General features: G+C 37.4%; 1 protein-coding gene across 4 annotated transcripts; it reads right to left on the bottom strand.

The window, feature by feature from the left end:
• Positions 1 to 13018: 13018 nt before the first annotated feature.
• On the bottom strand, positions 13019 to 19809 carry LOC128202917 (interferon-induced protein 44-like). Of its 4 annotated transcripts, none has more exons than XM_052904092.1 (8): positions 19773 to 19809; positions 17843 to 18411; positions 16626 to 16702; positions 15775 to 15972; positions 15326 to 15469; positions 14674 to 14845; positions 14161 to 14286; positions 13019 to 13634 (listed from the first exon to the last, which is right to left on the bottom strand). In XM_052904092.1, exons 2-8 carry the CDS (start codon positions 18369 to 18371, stop codon positions 13396 to 13398), a joined length of 1485 nt encoding a protein of 494 aa, XP_052760052.1. In that variant the 5' UTR covers positions 18372 to 18411; positions 19773 to 19809; the 3' UTR covers positions 13019 to 13395. The 4 variants fall into 4 exon arrangements, with proteins under 4 accessions (XP_052760052.1, XP_052760054.1, XP_052760053.1 ...); XM_052904094.1 differs by lacking the exon at positions 19773 to 19809 and adding an exon at positions 19538 to 19552 and having other exon boundaries at positions 17843 to 18391; XM_052904093.1 differs by lacking the exon at positions 19773 to 19809 and adding an exon at positions 19406 to 19517 and having other exon boundaries at positions 17843 to 18391.
• Positions 19810 to 21863: the final 2054 nt, after the last annotated feature.

The following is a 21863-nucleotide window of genomic DNA, read 5'->3' as shown; positions in this document are numbered from 1 at the left end:
AAATATTGAATATCTTCAGTTTTAATTAAATTAAATTAAAAATTGAACGAAGAGGTTATATGATCCGAATGAGTTTGTTTAAACAAATGATAAAAAAACACTTAAATTTTTTGTCCTTAACTCTGTGCGCTAGAATTTCGGTTAAGATTCATAATTGCTTGGCTAATGTGAATATGTCATATTGTTTCCATTTATTATAAATATCGACATATCTGAAGTTTTATGAAATTATTTATTTTGAGTTGATAGTGTCCGTGAACCGTATTTTCAGCAAGAAGTTCCTTTAATAAAACGTACTATAAGATTTGTTTGATAAAGGAAATAAAAACTATTACGTCATAGCGCGTGACTCATAAGGCCATGGGTTATCAGATGAATAATTATATACGTCATGTGTTTCCGGTCCGGATAGTTAAATCCGTCCCGAGGGCATCTGCGTTGCCAGGAAACGAGGCTTGCCGCGTTACACGCTAAGCAGCGTGCCCGAAGGTCGGATTTCCTATCCGTACCGGACACACATAGGTCAGGTGCCCCGACGGTCGGTTTCGGCCGGGAACAGATCAACCTAACTAAAACAACCGTTCCTGACCTTCCAGCACGCGCGGATTCCGGGATATCTTCGAGCTATGACAGTAAATTAAAACTTAATGTAAGAAAGTCTTTATAATTTATGATAACTTTTGGGAAGCATTCTTTATACAAGGAATGTTCGACTATTTCACAATATATTTAACAATATCGTTTCGAAAAACACCGAAATGTTTAGAAAATTTCCAATGTTCATTTTGATTTACTATCGGATAATTTTGAGAACAAACCTTTACAAAAGACCATGTGATGTACCGATGGGCTAGTCGGCTAAACCCCAAAATAGCATTTGAAAAGCCAATGGCGCTTATGCATTTAAAAAAGGGAAATACAAAAACAACAAAAACAAACACAACAGCAGCAGCAACAACAGCAGCAATATCATTGTTATTAGGCCATTATGGACATATTATGGAGATTGTCGGAAATTGGCGAGCAACGACCAAACATTAACGTCTTAAATAAGTATGTGCATCCTTTACATGTATTTCTTATTTTATTTTCAACTTTCCCCAACGGTACTTGTCCGCTGACAGATTCGTGCCAGTATGTTCATACATGTTGTATTAGGACAGTAGACTCCTGATATGAACTGGATAACGCCAATAATTGTAAGTATATAAAATACATTGAAGTATAATAATCTCTATCCGGTATGCTAGAATATAAGTGTCGTCCATGGCCACTCGTGAAAGGTAGGTTCATCTCAACCCAAGCGTAGGAAGTTGTGCGGAAACGAGGTTAACCGAGTTTCCGCAAAACATCCGGCGCGAGCGTTGGGATTATAAGGATCTTCCATGGCCGTGGGTGCAAATATGTGATAATTCGTGGTTGTCATGGATATGCGCGCAGTGATTCAGATTATGTAAACAGTCAAATCGGTCTTTAAATAGTTCTGAGGAAAGTGCAGCATTATATCTTGAATGCAGTTTGAAAACTTTTTATGGTTCCATTGTTTATAGCGAGAAATGATTAATTTGGTTTTTAACTATTGCCATCAGACAAGGTTTCCATGATGCTACAGACGACGGTTTTCAACAAGGGAGGTGTATGATGACAATAAAACAAGAGTTCCATACGGGTACTTGCTTTATCTTTGCCCGTGGGCAAGATAATCACTTCCAGCAAGGCCATACCTTCGGATCTACTTGTGGTGGGAGAATAGGGGTCTTACACGAGCGGCTATGGTAAATGTTTTTTCTCCCACCCCAGTTAAACAAAATAAAGTTAGAATATATTTTTTCGCTGTAACTCTTTTGAGCGTAGTTAAAATATGTGCGTATAGATATGTGATAATTCGTGGTTGTCATAGATATGCTCGCTGGATATAAACTATATTTTCTTGGATAAGGTCGTACCTCGACGTTGAGATATCAATAGAATAAAACATGCTTGACCATAGCCTGGTATAAGCTTTAAGGCCCGTATGGAATGTTCTAGAGTTTCAAGAAGTAACATTTACAAATTTGCACGAAGGAAGGAGGGACAAAAATATTAATGTTCCGTTTTACTAAAAGGCCAAAATCGATTAGGCTTTAAAGTGAATATTACTGAAACTTTATCCCTTTTACATTTCATTCTTTGTTATAATTATTGTAATATGCAATTAGATATATGGAATGCTGGAAAAGTTTGAAAGCAGATATTAGCAACATGATTAAATTTGATCAAATATGTATAGAAAGTACGTCAAAGTAAGTAATATCAACTCATTACATGCACTGGTGTTGATAATGCGATATTGCTTAAGTAAGATATTGTGTACTTACGTATAATTAGATTAACTGGCTTTAGCACTTAGTGAAAGGTTTCATTACATTATCTTATAATAACAGACCGGATAAGCAAGTTTGAAGACAAGGACGTCGACGCCGAACAATATGACCTGTTTGTGTTTGCAATGATACGACTACGACAAACACACATGCAATTAATGTTAAATGATAAATCTGGAACCAAAATACACATATCATTAAAAACAGGTGTCCGCGAATGGTAAGCAATTATGATTGACACATCATGAAACAACAGTCGAGTGATAATCACAATCATTATTCTTTAAATATTGCTGCACTTCTGCTCATGTAAAAGGTCGTCTGCTTTATTCATATATGGCACTTCTGGATTTGAAATATAGGTGATGCTGCAATTCAATACGAAGATTCCGATCTGATATCATTGTTTCTGCTAAATACCTGAACGAAACTTCCGGTTTGGTATCACGGATGAGGCTGCATCTCTGGATGCTGAGCTCTGGTCTGAATATGCATTGTATCCCGAATAGTTCTTCAGCTTAATGTCATTCTTGTGTCGTGGTCTCTATTTGATAACTGACCATTATTTCTGATTTGGTGGGGTAACTTGCAATTGTAAACCATTAGGTTAAAAAATGATGAGTGCGCTGGATCTTGATACGACACTTCCGGTCTGGTGGCACGGGTCCTGCTGGATCACAATATACAACGTCCGGTTTGGTATCGTGTAGTCTGATGATTTACATTTCCTATTGTCCGGATTGGTGTTTCGGATTATCTTGGACAATTGAAAGCAACTTCCGGTCTAGTGTCGCGTTTATTGATGGCTCCCAACACAGCATCACCTTAAATAGAATCAAAAGTTTGGGTTGACGGTTGTTCATTCATTATTACCTGTTCGAGGTTCCGATAATGTAATAGGGATGAAAGATTTCCATTCAACCTTCGCAAAATTATATCTAGGTTATTTGGTAATGAGTTACGGAATGGTGCTGCACCCTTTGCTCATTTGGCAGCACCTTTTGCCCCATGGAGATCAGCACGGGTTTGAACGCTTAACACTGTCAAATATCTTTTTTTATTATAACTCACAATAAGCTCATATATACATACACACTTTACATAGTCGGCAGTTTATACGAAATATTACTTCGAATGAACACAATTTCTAATATTTTTTCTCATACTTTTTAAGTAATTCACAGTCCGCTTCAATGTACCCTATTTTCGGTAGTAATCTGTCCTTTGTAAAACCCTCAGATATAGTCTAACAACATTGAACATATGACGTCGTTTTTGTGATGTTTGGATGTTTGTATCAGTATTAGTTCTAACATATAACCTTGATTGTGTAACTGCAGGTTATTGAAACTTTGACCTCATGACCTTCATTGGTTAACCCAGACATGACCCATAGTAAACCCTGACCTTTATACGATAGATCAACATAATTTAACCAACTCTTGTGTCATCTGGATTGTAAACAAACGTTCAACATTAGGATATGGGCCCCTGTAGTTTATTCATGAGATGTTAACAATTCTGAAATATGGCTTAAATAACTTATACAATCTTTATTGGCGAAATGAACAAATAAAAATGAAGATTTAAGGGTTAAAACGATTAATCGGCATGACTTCTAATTGAATCGCACGCATTCTAAATATTTTCAATGTAGAATGGGTAGAAATGTTGGAAATAAAAGTTCGGTTCATTTGCATAAATAAGTTAGTCCCTATGTGACCATAGAATGATACTTTTACTGATTATTTCATCTTAGTGATGATTTTATCTCAGGGGCGGATCAAGGATTCGACGTTGAATGGGGCGTTACCTACGACGTATTTTTTTTACGTGCGCACCACCTCCCGCTGAACAGAAATGAATTTGAATTGTAGTGTTGGCAGGGGTGTTTAGATTATACTCCGAACAACATTTTAACGCCCCCCCCCCCCCCGATCCACTTTTGCATATTTGATCATAGAACGATACTTTTAGTTATGATTTTTGCAATTTTGCAAAAGCTACATGGTATTAAGGTTACATGGAAATAGGGTTACATGGAAATAAGGTTAAACGGAAATAAGGTTGCACGGAAATAAGGTTACAAGGTTGCATGGAAATAAGGTTGCACGGAAATAAGGTTACACAGAAATAAGGTTGCACGGAAATAAGGTTGCATGAAAATAATGTAACATGGAAATTAGGTTGCATATAAATAAGGTTGCATGGAAATAAGTTTGCATGGAAATAAGGTAACATAGAATCAAGGTTGCTTGGAAATAGGGTTGAATGGAAATAAGGTTGCATGAAAATAAGGCAACATAGAAACAATGTTACATTAAAATTAGGTTGCATGGAAATAAGGTAACATGGAAATAAGGTTACACGGAAACAAGGTTGCATGGAAATAAGGTTGCATGGAAATAAGGTTACAGAAATAAGGTTACATGGAAATAAGGTTACATGGAGATAAGGTTACATGGAAAAAAGGTTACATGGAAATAAGGTTACACTGAAATAAGGTTACATGGAAATAGGGTTACACGGAAAAAAGGTAACATGGAAATAAGGTTACATGGAGATAAGGTTACATGGAAAAAAGGTTACATGGAAATAAGGTTACACTAAAATGAGGTTACGTGGAAATAAGGTAACATGGAAATAAGGTTACATCTAAATTAGGTTGCATAAAAATAAGGTTACATGGAAATAAGGTTACACTGAAATAAGGTTGCATGGAAAAAAGGTTACATTGAAATAGGGTTACACGGAAATAAGGTTGCATGGAAATAAGGTTGCACGAAAATAAGGTTACGTGGAAATAAGGTAACATGGAAATAAGGTTACATCTAAATTAGGTTGCATAAAAATAAGGTTACGTGGAAATAATGTAACATGGAAATAAGGTTACATCGAAATAAGGTAACATGGTAATAAGGTTGCATGACAATAAGGCGTTGAAGTGTTGACGATAGCCGAAAACCGACGAACAACGACCGATCGATCACCGAATCGAACGAGGAACACTTCAACAGCGCTTTATGATAAGCCAAGTCATGACAGTAATTTTATTTTTACTGCAGATCCTTATCAAATATCAATTTACATTGATTTTTAACTGTGAGCTACTAAAGGTTAAAACCACTTACCCTATACACATTTACGCTCAGAGAAGTTGTAATTTATCCCGGCCTTATAGTAAGTAGTCTATTCCCGGCTTCTCTGTCACGAATACGTAGTCTGCTCCGCCTAAGCTGCAACTATCTCCGTAAACCTGGATACAGGCATCTAAAAGGAAAGAATACAAAACCTCAAGTAATATACATACACATTAACTATAAAGGCTAATGAATACTGTATAGTCAATATGTTCTTGGTTGATCATGTTCAACTGTCGTGGGTTCGATTTTCGGATGGCCGACTTTGCACACAAGTCAATGGTGATCAAATATGGCTCAAAATGTAGAGGCATGCTCGAAACCGCATTCAACTTGTTTAGGAAAATTCAAGCATACAGTAACACGTTTAGTCTCCAGTACAGATGTTTACTGCTCAGATTTGTTCTTGAGAAATGTTTCCGCTTCCATAAAGTATTGTAACGGTATCTTACACATGCATTAGATGATATTACTAGTTTTGATAATTATGTTAGATATTTGCTGTAATAAGATGTCAATAATCACGCTTTTAAAATGACAAGGCGGGGGACGAGAAACAGTTGGAAACTAATGCAGTATTAGCCAAAGTTTTAACAACTACTTCATCGTTTAAGCCTTGTGTAATGAGCATATAAACGCTTCTTTTTATTGACATATACATTTTATTTTCTGCCAGAACGAAACTCTTAAAATGCAGCAATAGTCGTATTTACCAAAGTTGGATTAACTGATTTTTCGACTTATCCTTATAACCTCTACCACGCCAGCATAGTGATCTAGATCTGATAAGCGCTTGCGGAGGCAGCCCCGCTCATGAAAGTCACTCTAAGCCACCTAGGTCCCTGTCGCTACCTGCACATAGAGTTCTGGAGAATATTCGGCTCAGATTTCTAAAAGGCGTCGAGCGCGTGTACACCAAGGTTGAGCATCAGAGGTAATCCACTTACGAGAAAACCCGAACAAGCGCTACCAAATCTAGACAACCGTACCATCGTAATAGTTAACAATAAAATGACGCAATATATCACGTTATAGTGTTAAAAACGTTGCAATAACGTAAGTCTATCAATATCTCGTTAAGCTTCGAATTCGCGTGTTATCATTATGGTTTTAATCACAAGAGCCAGCAAATGCTTTGTGAAATGTTTTCAATAGAAATTCACAACTTTGGCAACTTTATTTCACTTATAAGCATATGGCTCCGAAAAGGGCATCATAAGTACTAGCACTTACAGAAAAACACAACAGTGTTGTAACAATGCATATTAGAAAGTATACAACTTAGCTGATTTCCACCATTTCTGCTTCAGCCAAGTAATATTCCAAAACTGCTGGTTCTGAACTTTTTATAAGTATGTGTAATGTAAATGAATAAATGGTAAAGGTCGACTAATCTTTAACTAACGGCTTAATACCCTCAGGTTATATTATACGCGTATACGAAACACCTACACTAATTTATTTCTAATATGAAAGGAAAATTGATTGATTCGCACCTTGGTCAATATCGCTCACTATTAGGTTATTGTGGTGATAATTGCTCAACAGTGTGTTACATTTGTCCTAACAGTAGGATTACACCTTTACGTTATCATCGGCAATTTTCATAACGTATTCCTTTACTTTCAATCAAAACTATAGCCTGGGTTACCTGCCCTTACCATTTCATTATCGGACTCTTGTTGTGCAGAGTACGCTGGGAACCAGATTATCAAAACCACTTCTCCTTTGTAGACCGTGGTAACAGAACAGAACAGAACATTTATTGTTAACTTGAACATTAACAGTTCATAACATAACGCATGGCATGGCAATAGTTGATAAATGCGAGACTGCATTAAATGAGAGAGGTTACAAACAGTATCATATCTGAGTTCAGACTCAAGTGGCCGAACTGCGGAACCTCATTTGACTGCAACGTTCTTTCTAGGTGAATATTGATGATAGTAGTTGCGATTTTTGTAACCGTTTCACATGATGCTATTGTATATATTACATTTGCCATGTTAAGCCTCAAACTGTAAAAAAAATGTTTCTTTTTTAAGTATTTTGAAGCCCGAAACGTCAATAAAGAGATTGATAAGGTATTTGACATTGTACAAGTTTAAACGTATATGTTTAACAGTGTCTCTTGCATAAAGATAAAATATTGCTCAAGATATAGACGAACGAAAATACGTAAGTTGAACCGTAATTTTCACACATACATATAACGAGTGCCACACAAATGTGAACATAAAATTATGTACCTCTCGCCCCCCCCCCCCCCCCCCCCGAAACCTCAAAGCAGAAACGTATTTTTCACATGTCAAAACAAGATATAAAATGTTAAAATAGTGGTCATACGAATACGTCTCTCGTTCCCGCAACAGTCTAGGCCACTGAGATAGATCTGGGTTGGTATTCAATATTGGTCTTTACTGGTTCTAAGAACGATGTAGCTAATCGGATTACTTGTTATTAATAACTGACCAATAGAGTGAATGCCGTCAATGAGGTATGACCATAAGATTTACTTTAGTTATATATTGAATACCACCCAGGGGTCATATTGTTTTTACTATGTCCAATATAGCTGTAATTATTTGAAGGATGCTAGAACAGGGGGTTAAACAGTCAAATTATGTAGTTCTCAAAAGTTTGATAAGCTTTCGACACTAATGCTTCATTTGTATAGTAGTAATACCATATTTCTATTAGAGGTCTCTTGGTCATAGGTCCAGGTCACGTGGGGTCATATAGCATTAAACATCTTGAAATCTTTTTGACGCATATCATCCCGATGATCTATGTATATACAATTATTTTTGGTTTAGTGACTATAGGATTGCTCGATTCCGTCCGTCTGTCCGTCGCAGTTAATATATGTCCGGTCATTTTCTTTATGATGCATGGACCGATTAAAACAACTTACTCATAGTTTCTAAGACGAAAAACGGATTTCGGTTACCTACTGGGTAAATGTTCATCTCATCCGGTTACACGCATATCACATTTTCGGCCTCGCCGACTGAAGATGAAGGTCACCGTTCAATGTAACATGATTTTGTATCTACACCAAACATGTCCTGGAACTACATTTTGCTGATGTTGAAAATAGTAGCCTGTTTACTTGTACCACACGTTTTATCTTTTTGATAAACTAGAACTACATGTAGCTGGTGCTGTAAGTTGTGGCATGTTTACTTGTACCACACGTTTATCTCTTTGATTAGTTGGACCTACTTGTAGCTGTTGATAGGAGTTGTTGCATGTTTACTTGTACCACTTGTACCACACGTTTATCTCTTTGATTAGTTGGACCTACTTGTAGCTGGTGCTGTAAGTTGTGGCATGTTTACTTGTACCACACGTTTATCGCTTTGATTAGTTGGACCTACTTGTAGCTGGTGCTAGGAGTTGTTGCATGTTTACTTGTACCACACGTTTATCGCTTTGATTAGTTGGACCTACTTGTAGCTGGTGCTGTAAGTTGTGGCATGTTTACTTGTACCACACGTTTATCGCTTTGATTAGTTGGACCTACTTGTAGCTGGTGCTGTAAGTTGTGGCATGTTTACTTGTACCACACGTTTATCTCTTGGATTAGTTGGACCTACTTGTAGCTGTTGCTAGGAGTTGTTGCATGTTTACTTGTACCACACGTTTATCTCTTTGATTAGTTGGACCTACTTGTAGCTGGTGCTAGGAGTTGTTGCATGTTTACTTGTACCACACGTTTATCTCTTTGATTAGTTGGACCTACTTGTAGCTGTTGCTAGGAGTTGTTGCATGTTTACTTGTACCACACGTTTATCTCTTTGATTAGTTGGACCTACTTGTAGCTGTTGCTAGGAGTTGTTGCATGTTTACTTGTACCACTCGTGTAACTCTTCGATTAGTTGGACCTACTTGTAGCTGTTGCTAGGAGTTGTTGCATGTTTACTTGTACCACACGTTTATCTCTTTGATTAGTTGGACCTACTTGTAACTGTTGCTAGGAGTTGTTGCATGTTTACTTGTACCACACGTTTATATCTTTGATTAGTTGGACCTACTTGTAGCTGTTGCTAGGAGTTGTTGCATGTTTACTTGTACCACACGTTTATCTCTTTGATTAGTTGGAACTACTTGTAGCTGTTGCTAGGAGTTGTTGCATGTTTACTTGTATCACTCGTGTAACTCTTCGATTAGTTGGACCTACTTGTAGCTGTTGCTAGGAGTTGTTGCATGTTTACTTGTACCACTCGTGTAACTCTTTGATTAGTTGGACCTACTTGTAGCTGTTGCTAGGAGTTGTTGCATGTTTACTTGTACCACACGTTTATCTCTTTGATTAGTTGGACCTACTTGTAGCTGTTGCTAGGAGTTGTTGCATGTTTACTTGTACCACTCGTGTAACTCTTCGATTAGTTGGACCTACTTGTAGCTGTTGCTAGGAGTTGTTGCATGTTTACTTGTACCACTCGTGTAACTCTTTGATTAGTTGGACCTACTTGTAGCTGTTGCTAGGAGTTGTTGCATGTTTACTTGTACCACTTGTACCACACGTTTATATCTTTGATTAGTTGGACCTACTTGTAGCTGGTGCTAGGAGTTGTTGCATGTTTACTTGTACCACACGTTTATCTCTTTGATAAGTTGGACCTACTTGTAGCTGGTGCTAGGAGTTGTTGCATGTTTACTTCTACCACACGTTTATTTCTTTGATTAGTTGGACCTACTTGTAGCTGGTGCTAGGAGTTGTTGCATGTTTACTTGTACCACTCGTGTAACTCTTTGATAAAGTGGAACTTTATGTACCTGATGCTAAAAGTTCGTGTCAGTGATTTGAAGCGCATAATAGATAAATCCGAAAATCATAAATAATTTCATATTGTTACCGCCCGGTTACCCTTCAACTTTAATTCAGCAATAATAGCGTTCGAGCTCTCCTCAAGTATATCACGGGAGACATTACATATCAGATTGTCTGAGATTGCAGACTTTATAACTGGCATTATTCATACAGGATGTATATGGACGGTGTACGATGTCAGAAATCTTTACATTTAACTTCGCAGGAGGTAGATCGAGCAGTAATTCATAATGCTAAAAACATCATACTACGCATATGAAATCTTTAATTATGAATATACATGTAATTTGTATTTCTACCAGATGCATTCAATATTTTGTTTTAATAACATCCAGAGCGTGACAACAATTGATTAGCAAACGATGAAGTGAAACATGCTTTAAAACGTATATTACCGTTCACAATAATGGAGAAGATTATAAATAATTGATATTGTGACGCCTCGTTACCCTTCGTCTGTTAACAATTAAAGAAGTCTTTTTATATCAGGGGTATGCTATATATGTCTGTGACGGATTTACATATCGGATTCGCTGATAAATAAGTCATAATGCAATAAATACCATCAAGCGAACACGAGACCATTAAATAAGAATTCAGTTTATTACTGCTACATTCATACCTCTAGATAGTGAAATGCATACGGGGTTTTGTTTGAACAATATCAAGTGCGTCGGGAACATTGATACGACAAATGATAGAATGAAATGTTATCATCTATTTATATTTAACGTTTGGAATTCGAATGTGAAAATCGGTACTCTGATATAATTCGATGTTTTTGGTTGAATAAATACAGTAATAATAAAAACTCCGTTATTTACTTACGTCATTAAAATCGCCTATCTGATTTCGCTTTGTTTACAAAAATAAATGCAGTGGGATTGAAATTATTCGATTTTGTGTTTTGTTTGTAAAAAGTATACTGCCTAAGGTTTGGATGGTACTGCCTAAGGTTGGGATGGTACTGCCTAAGGTTGGGATGTAACTGCCTAAGTTTGGGATGGTACTGCCTAAGGCTGGGATGGTACTGCCTAAGTTTGGGATGGTACTGCCTAAGGTTGGGATGGTACTGCCTAAGGTTTGGATGGTACTGCCTAAGGTTGGGATGGTACTGCCTAAGGTTGGGATGGTACTGCCTAAGGTTGGGATGGTACTGCCTAAGGTTGGGATGGTACTGCCTAAGGTTGGGATGGTACTGCCTAAGGTTGGGATGGTACTGCCTAAGGTTGGGATGGTACTGCCTAAGGTTGGGATGGTACTGCCTAAGGTTGGGATGGTACTGCCTAAGGTTGGGATGGTACTGCCTAAGGTTGGGATGGTACTGCCTAAGGTTGTGATGTAACTGCCTAAGGTTGGGATGGTACTGCCTAAGGTTGGGATGGTACTGCCTAAGGTTGGGATGGTACTGCCTAAGGTTGGGACGGGGAACTCACGATGCAGAATCAGGATCCGTCTCGTGTACCGGCTACGATAAATAAATAAAGGCCCGGGCTATAGATATAACGAATAATAGTAGTTCACTACAACTTCTTAAAGATTCATTTTGGTAATCGAATACTTAAATATTCGATCGAAAGAAGTACCGAATGTTTGAAAACTGATTTTGCCATTCGTTGGCACGCATACTATACAATCACACTGTTTTAACAATAATGTAACGACATTAAACGTGGTCATGTGATTCACGATCAAGTACGGGATGGACTCGTGGATGGATCATTGACGTGCCGCCTGCATTTAATGAATTTATAACTATTCTGCTCCGCGTGATTGTTCTAAAATAATTAAAATAGGTTTCACTCTTTTTCAAATGAATCTTCTGAATGTTTTTGACCACCTGTTGCTTACTGGCACCGGATTTTCGAACTAAATGTGTTTTTTTAAACTAAAAGGTAAAATGTGAAAAAAATATTGTATTTTATTTTTTGATAAATGTGCAATTTGTTTTGTAATTAAGTACTTAAGTATACAGTACAAAGTTTATATTTATAAAAACACATTTCACATGTTTGGTATTATAATTTTATGAAAATCCAGTGGCAGTGGCAGTGCTGTTGCTCTAGTTATTGTGTGTTTTACCATTTGCCTATTAACATCAATTTCTATAACCTGAAAAATCAGCAGATTTTACGTATCACGCAACTGTCGTTTTCCAATTTCCAACTCCGTATCAGCATAGTGCCTTGTATTGGGGGCTACCTTTTTCACACTAGTTTATGAAAGTAATAAACCAAATGTGTTGTTTACAGAAACAGGTGTATTTCATTTCACCAGTGGTTATAATGTTATTATAAATTGAGCTCATTCACTGAAATCAACACATTTTCTGTTTCATTTTTGAGGAAATTTGGAGATTGTAAGTATCTTCCATGGCCGAGAGTGTTAGATAAGTTTATCCCAAACCGAGCGTAGGGTGTTTTGCGGAAACGAGGTTTACCGAATTTCGGCATAAAAGCCTGAGCGTTGAGACGCTGCTTGACGGATGCATGTGTGTACACAGAACTCGACGTTATACAACACGTGATGCACATTGCATGATACAAGACGTGAAGAACGTGGCGCAATACTCGTGGTGTGAAACATAACGTAATGCACTTGGTGTGAAACAGGACGTAAAGCACTTTGTGTGATAAAGGACGTGTTGCACTTGGTGTAATACAGGACGTGATGTAGAAGCTGTTTAACATGTATGAGATAGTATTAGACATAAAACAGCTGGATATAATGGCTTAAAACATATAACAGCAGTATATATAATACACAGTAAGTAAATGTTGATAGCAAAACAGTATCAGAAAAAAATACATTTTATGTACATGTTCAAACAAAAAAAGAAGATTTCAGAGCCTATAAATGAACACCTCATACCAACCAATGTTTTAATAATAATAATATTAATAATAATAATGCGAACATATGTACGTATGTTTGGCGTTCTATATTTCCTCATGTTATATGCTATACCCTCCTCTCTAGTTGCGAGTCTCTCCCAACCCTTATACCCCTCCACAACTTCTTCACCGGTACTTCTCCCTGATCCCCATCCACCACCTTAAGCACTATCACTCCCTATCTCCACCCTCTCTCCCTTGCTTTCCCCACTACCCCCGCTTGTACCCCTTCCCCGAGCGGCCTTGGCGGAGGCCCTCTTTTCAACCACGTCCTCCAGAAAGTCCTCTGTGAAGTAGAGAGCCTGTCGAAGCGCCAACAGGGCCAGGGCGCTTGTGGCAGCCTCCAGCTGAACCTCGTTCTCGTAGTTCTTTACCGGAAGTACGTTGTTGCGTGGCAACCCTAGAATAAAGTGGGACATGACAAAATGGTATTTGGAGGCATTGCAGGTAATGCTATGAAATGAATAGATACTTGAGGTATATAAGTTGAAGGAATAATGACGAATTTCGATTTACAGTGTATTGAACATGTGAAAACATGTTAATAGCTCATTAAAACATATTTTGGAGAATTTTCTACCCAACGGAAATACATATAAGTAATGGTGACGTAAAACTTTAAAGGTTACAGGTTAGGGGAACTTAAGAATTGGTACAATAATTACTTGGTTTCGGCAATTCATCGGACAAAATGGTGCTTGGTCACTTGGAAGTGAGGCGATGACTTTAATTATATAAAAATGACAGCACTGAAGAAATAGGGCATTACGGACTGGTTGAATAATATGTGGTGTGACAAAATGACAGCACTGAAGAAATAGGACACGTTACGGACTGGTTGAATCATATGTGGTGTGACAAAATGACAGCACTGAAGAAATAGGGCATTACGGACTGGTTGAATCATATGTGATGTGACAACATACCTAGAAGCTTGGCAACTGTGTCCACGGCTTTTTCCATGTTTGTGTTCCGGAAGACACTGGACACGTTTTCCGCGACCTCTGTACACGCTACATCCACCTTTGTCAGCAAGACAGCCTGTGGGATACCTGTGGTTTTAACATAATGGAGTTTATTCCAATCAATGTGACGTATTGCGTATGCAGATACAGTATATAGATTGGCGCCAAAAATAGTGTTGTTTTTTTCTTGAAATACATTATCGCGATTAACTGATTTGACTTTAAATTGATCAAAACAAATATATATATACTTATATAAATTAAGTGCAGATATAAATTTTAGCGATATTGTTGTTCTTTCTTAACTCTGGAATTTATGGCCACGTAGCTATTAATTAAACTACAACATTCATAATAGCTGATATGTTATTATTTGTACCTAAATCATGTTGTTCTTTGTTCCTGGTTTCACTTTCTTTATTGTGTTTGGTTGTCGTGACAATACCTACTTTGTATTTGACAAAACCCCCATACCTTTCTGGTTCATCAGTTTCTGGAAGCTGTTCATCTTTTCCACGAGTTTCGTTGGCAAGTTGGCAACCGTGTTTGCCTCAAGGACAAATAACACACAGTGGACTTTGTCAGCAAGGCCGGGCTTCTGTATAAACCCCGGGCTCTCAGGGGTGATAGGGGTTGCCGGGTTAAACTAGAAAAAAATACATTACATTATACATCATTACTCAGGGTTAACTTTGTGGGTAGAGCGTATCGGAGTTCCAGGGGTACTGCGAGGGATTGAATTGAAATAACGGTCATTTGCATTCAATACATTCGTAAGAGTATTATTATTGATGATATATATCATCACACAGAGTGAGCCCTTTCGGTAAAACGTTGACAGCGGAGTATCAGCGGTAATAGGACTGGAGAGGTTGAACTGGAATAACGATCAGGTACATTTAATGCGTCCTTAATTAAGAAAATTATTAATGACAATAGTATTACAGTTGAGAAAAATATTTGTTTACACGTTGATGTTTGTAATAACGCATGTGTTGTATATTTAAATCTTTCTTCACCATGAGAATACTTTTTTTATTCGTATGATAGGATTTTTTTAATTGTCATATAGCAAACCTACGATAATCCATTAATAAATCAATTAAGAAAGGCAACAGCCATATACCTCGTAGTGGTCGGGCACGTGACCGTCCAACAGGAAGTTGCACTCCAGCATGTCAAGCCCCTGGCTGACCTCAAGGCCGCGCGTGTCACACAACCGGAATTTGAGTCGAGAGCCATCCTGTTTGCTCACCGTGTACGGCTTGTACTGAAATTGAGTAAAAATTGGTTTAGCGGTGCAAACGAAAGTCATAGGAGAAATTCTCTTTAAGATATATATTTTAGGGCTTAACTGAACTGTAATACAGCTTAATGCTTTAAGAATTTAAACAATGTAATGTATTATAAGAATCATTGTGCACACATAAATCGTAGAATAAATGCAGTTTTTTACTGGAAAGCTTTTCATGACAATCTAGAAATGCCAACTTCTATAACACTGAGCTATCCAAATATACTGCAGAGGTGCTCTGTTTAATTTGTAGTATTTGTCAATAGATAATGCAAGCTGACTGCTGTGGTGATGCTGTGAGCGGAAGTGCCACACCGCGCCCTCTGTGAAATGCGTCCCCGGAACACAGAGTTTACTGTGTTGTAGAAGCTTGACTTGCCGGACCCCACGGGACCAAGAAGGAGGACTCGGATGTCGGTCAGGTCTAGGTCACTCGGAGGCTTGATTTGGGCGATTTCCTCTTTCAGTTGGTCGAGGAGCTAAATATGAAAAAAAATATAGAAAGGAGAGAATTGAATTTGTAGGGCATTTACCTCGCAAGGTAATGATTTTTATCTTAACCAAAAAGAATCACAAATGGAAAACATTGTGTGTATGTAAAGCTAAAAGAAATCATTTAGTGCTGTTAATGCTTCAAGGGTTTCTACAGTAATAAATATGTTCATCTTTCATTGTTTAATCGTTTCAAAAAACAAACTTGCATTAGGTTGAAGGTTGTATACTTTAGTGCCACAATTCGAAATCAGGTTTCGTCAGATCTATTTTTTGCTTTGTTTACCATTCGTACGTTGAGACCTACTTAACACTACTTAAGTCTTTTCGAGTCGTGCTTAAGAGTTGACCAATTAGCTGACGGTAAAGAAATAAAGTGATGCTGCTGAGCAATTGCTGACCATATAGATAAAAAAGGAGCTTCTAACTTGTGAAATGAAAGTAGTATAAAGATTTAGTTTATGTTTAATTATGTACTATTCGTGTCCTTTTTTGAGGACGGGGGGGGGATATCTGTATTGAAAAATAACACGTGTTAAGCCACATATTGCATTGCATTGCATTGCAGAACATTCAAACCATTCGGACAGTAGTCATCCCGCTTGTTTACCACGGTGTTTTAAAGATAATTTTTGTTTACCTTGTCGTTGAGTTCTGGAGCATTTCGCCACGGTTTGACCTCCTTTGGTGTCTCTTTTTTCACTATCCGCATTCCATCTGAACGGTACAAAACAGAGACAGATAGTAATATTCTACTTGCTGCAAGACTTGTTGGATAGTTCGTCTTGTTGATGAGTGGGCAACACGGGGGCAGGTTCCACTGTAGGATTTGAGTCGAATTTAGAATACAACCTATATTTACAGCCTAGGAAATTGTCAATAGGCAAGTACTAGGCTAAATCATTAAGAATATAACCTTCGCATGTGTCTAAAAGTCAACCAACTGCCACTCATCTGATACACAATCCCTATTTCAGGCTTTGAGTTGACAGTGTGTCAGCCAAAGAGATTCTATTTTAAGTCAGTAAGATGGCCTGAATTAAAATCTGAATGATTAAGAAGGGCTACGCTCCCTCCGGCCATTCTTTATCATGAAGATAATAATTCATGCCATCTATCAATAACATAAACTTCCATAATCTGCATAAAAGTCATAACTTTGTGTTAACTTGTACATAATGAAGCTGAATAACTAAAATGATTCATGAAAGTAACATATTTCTAAATTACGCCGGCGAAGGTCTTTATTGAAGTATGCCAATAAAGCCTGTCTCAAAGAAGATCTTAACCGTAAAAAGGATTTATCTTAACGTTATATTAATGTGGATATTTATCTATAAAATTTTAACTTCATCCAGTTATACAGTTGGAAAAAAAGTTGTGGAAATGTAAAGAATTATCCGGTTCGTAATTATTAAGTTTCCGAAAATATTTTTTAGTAAATGGGGACCTGTCTTTTTAAGATAAAACGTTCCTATGGGCAATGGATATTTAAATAACAACATATAGGAGTTTTATCTCAGTTTCTTTATCGAATTGATAACAAAAACATGTTTTGCTCCAAGGTTTTCAAATGTCAAAGTTGCCCAACCGTTATTCAAGCACGTGCTACGCCTCTGGAACACAACACAGTCTTAACGTCGCTTGGAACCGTTTCGCCTACATCCCTTACATTGTGGCCATCTTAATCGTATTGTACGGTCAATATTTCATATGCTGTATTCTTGGTTGCAATGAGGAATATTTTAAGAAAATATTTCTTCTGATTGGATTTTTGTTTTAAAGTATTTTTTTTTTATTTATTTTTTTTGACACTTCCTTTTTATTCAAATAAAGATCGTGATGTTACGACCTTACCTGTCACTTTGTAGACCTCCAACTCTGTGACGTTCATATGCCCGTTGCTGATCTGGTCAGTGGTAAGCCCCTTGCTGTCGTATGAACTAAATGCCATACTTCCGTTCAGTGCAAAGGTTCCGCTATTGTTTGATATCTTTTCAGTGAATGTGAACAGATCATTGCCGGCTCCAAACAGTGGTCCGTGAGATGGACCATCATAATAAGTATTAACTGCGTTACTACCTTTTACAGGAAATTTATTTACTTGTTGATTACCAGAAAACCGAAGCTGGTACAAAAACGCGGTGTTGTCATTTATCCATGCATTCTGGCTATGCCAGCTCTGCCCCGCGTACCCCCCAAACACAGAGCCACTGGTGTTATACAGCACAGTGACAGTCGGACCCTGGTTGTCGCACTTTTGGTGGAAGATGGCGGAATCACACCCATCTCTGGTTATCTTGTACAGTAGGGTGAAGGTTTTTGGCCCTGTTCCTATCCACGTCTCTAGCTGATCCATATCAGCGTCCGTCAGCTGGCCAATCATCCTTCAGTTAAAAGGTAAGCCTGAAAGTTGAGGTATTCAGCTGAAATAACAATAAACATTGTATAACGCATATATGTCTTATAAAAGGTACGCAGGGCCAATGAAGTTGAAAGTTAGAATAAAAGTTGTGAAAATAGCAAGTGTTCCATTGTTAGTACAAATCGCCGTAGACTTATTAAGAATAACATTAATAATGAATTCTTGTCAGAAAAATCGTAAGTCTGTTGGTTGTGATATCAAATAAACAATTACAATTAGCAATGTATGTATATGTGGTAGGTATTGCCAATGCAGGCGTCGCAATGAGCATTTATTTAAAGTCAATGTGAAATCCGTGATAACAACATGTTTTCCATATTACTAGGTTAAGTCGACATAGATTTGTAAATAACGGTATCAATAATAAAGCGTTTTGAATTATCTCAATGTGCCTTCGCATGCGAGTAAAATACAGTCTTATCAAAAGCACGTTTTGCTAAAAAATGAAAAAAAATGTTTTGACGAAAAAAGCCTTTGAAAACACTTCTTATCGTAGATAAAAAACAATAAAATATTGCAAAATAAAATAAATGTTTTGGTTTTAGAAGGGAGCGAACCCATGCCGGTAAAGACTTATAAAGTAAGTAACGGTTTACGCCTTAAAACATTAATTTTCGAACGAAAATATGAATATCTACGGTCTGATTTTTGTCAACAATCTTATATCATTGGTTTGCAGATATTTACGCAAAAATTTGCTGTTTCCAAGACAAAGAAATAAAATAGTTGTAAAAATGATATATCTGTGAGAGTGCAGCTTTAACACTCCCAATGATTTGCCACAGCTTTTTCGTAATATTTTTTTGTATTTGTAAAACGTGCATTAACAAACAATGAATGAGTGCCTTTAACACAAATTAACCAGGGGTCGCAGGTAAGAATCCCAGCCGTACCAATAATAACTACTAACCGTCTACCGAGAGTGGGGGATATCGTTGGTCCGTGTTTTACAAAGGAGCACGCGTGTTAAATAACAGAGTAGCAGAGACACTAACATCCTACTTGTGCAGTATGCTCCACAACCTAGAAGACTGATACACTAGTAGCGACTTCAAATGGAACAAATTGATTACGGAAAGTCAATAAAATAAACCGTTTAACGTTTACCCGCCCCTCTCGTCACGTACGCTAGAATGATTTCCGGTTTCTGTTTCCTATGCATTAACAGTATGCGTACATGTATGAATTTTCTGAAAATGGGGGAGTTAAGTCTTATTATTTATGATGTATACATATTTCCGAGTGGATCGTCCGCGTATTTTTTCGAACTATGAGAAATATACACCGCAAATGTAAATAAAGAGAAAAATAAAAAAATAAAACAGACTATAAACAAAATTTTAATCAATAAAACGTGTTTACCTGTTTGATGTTCCACAAATAAAATGTTACTTTCGATTTCGATTTCCATATAGGTCATGTAGTTATATTATGGTGGTATATTACTGCCGTAAGATAACCTGATAGCGTTCGCGAATCGTTTCGAGTTAACCATTTACAGTGTGTGTATATCACGTGATTAATTGCGTCATAAATGCTACGTCGGAAGGCAACAATTTGCTTCAAATGAAGTCTTGAAACAAAGATAACTTTACTATTTCTTCACCATTTTAAATAAAACATAGCGCAGTCTACGCCGCTTACAGAGCCCCGCCATCGGTCTTTTTCCAGAGTTTGATTAAGAGTTTAGTTTCTTAAAACACTTCGACAAACCATTTCTCAATACGGCCGTCTGACGGAGCACTGTCAAAACATTATTTTGGAAACAGGTTTGTCAAAGTGTTTGATGAAACTAATCACCTTATTAAACTTCGGTAATAAAACGAAGGCGGGGTTCTTTAAGTGGCATAGACTGCCCTTTATTTCATTTAAAAAGGTGAAGTAAAAGAAAAGTTATCTTTGTTTTAAGTCTTCATTTTAAGCAAAATATTGCCGTCCGACGTAGCATATATGACGTAATATGTCACGTGGTATACACACACTGATTTAGCTAGCTATCTAGTTAATATTCGCGATCATTTTTGGTAAGATAAATATCATAATACTAAACACAGGCTGGAAGTGCCTGGATGCTACTGTTAAGCTTCTGAACTTCAACAGGAAAGCTACCATCAGCTATGGTTTTGTTCCAAAAGCCAGAGAAATCATGGTGACCAACACTGAGACCAAGATTCACCCAAAGATGGACATAAACTACATCTGGGATTACAACAACCAGTTCCAGGATGCTAATACCACTTTCCCAACTGGTGAGCTGGTGAAACTCTACAAGAAAAAAAACAGTACCTTGTCAGAGCATGAAACCATCTTTCGTGTATCGGTACAAATGCAAACCTCATCAGGACAATACCTGGATTGATGTTCATGGAACAGATGCTACAAAGAACAATATCTATGATCTTTTACAGCATTACCTCTCAGCCAACAATATGGATTTGGAGGTTGCCATCAGAAAGATCATCGCTCATCCTAGAAGGCAGTTATGGTCTTCCGATAACTGGTCCAATGATGCTGATTATGGAAGATCGCATCTAGTGATTGGAGCTGAGACTCACTACACAGCAGAAGAGTACCTCAACACCCAGGAGATTCAAGGCACCGGCATAAAGGAGGTCAAGACACACTTCGAGTGGGAAGAAACCGTGGAGCTAAAGATCCATGCAAAGATGCCAACAGCTGGAATACTGAACTAAACCGATTGTGATTGGGACGATTTGACTCAGTAAAATTTCCGTGAATTTCTCTGTTTATGGCGTGAGACCACAGTTATTTTTACTATATGTTTCATATAGACACTAACCTGGCTTTTGACTTTATACACACCCCAATTGAAAAACAAGGACATGGCATCTCCAGAACAATTCAAGACACAAAATATAATCACAAGAAAACACCATGTTGACCATTGACCCGACTGTCAAAATTGAGTTCAAATACATAACCCTTCCGCCAGGGAGTCAATCGGCTACAAACAACTAATTTTCAGACTTCCACAAGCTATGATTTTTCCAATATTTACATTGAAAACTATCAATTTCTGCAATAGAGTGTCAAATTCAGTCAAGTTCTCTGCAAAAAGAACATTTTTTGCTTCTTTTTCATTCAATTTTAATAAAATATTGATACTTGAACACAAGCACTCTTTGTTTCTGTATTCACATCCGGATCTTGGTCAACGGGGGCAGATAACTGTGGTCTTGAGCCTTATATTGTTTGAAATGACGTTGTAACTATGGCTGAATAAAATTTCTAAAAATAGATTCGAAAGAAATTCGAACAAAATGTCACATGACCTCTCACTAGCAACAAGCCTTCTGATTGGTTGGAAGATTGACGGACTTGCTGGCTGAAACGGGGTGAGAGGACACCCTATTGGTGGAATTCGAACCTTTTACCCTTTTTAGTTATTCAACACTGACAGGTTAACTAGTTATGGTTTGCGAATTCCAAGTA

This window comes from Mya arenaria, chromosome 9, assembly GCF_026914265.1.
Source record: "Mya arenaria isolate MELC-2E11 chromosome 9, ASM2691426v1".
In the NCBI taxonomy this organism is placed as follows: Eukaryota; Metazoa; Mollusca; class Bivalvia; order Myida; family Myidae; genus Mya; species Mya arenaria.
Note: the sequence above shows the minus strand (reverse complement) of the source record. Positions and strands in the feature narration are given on the sequence as shown.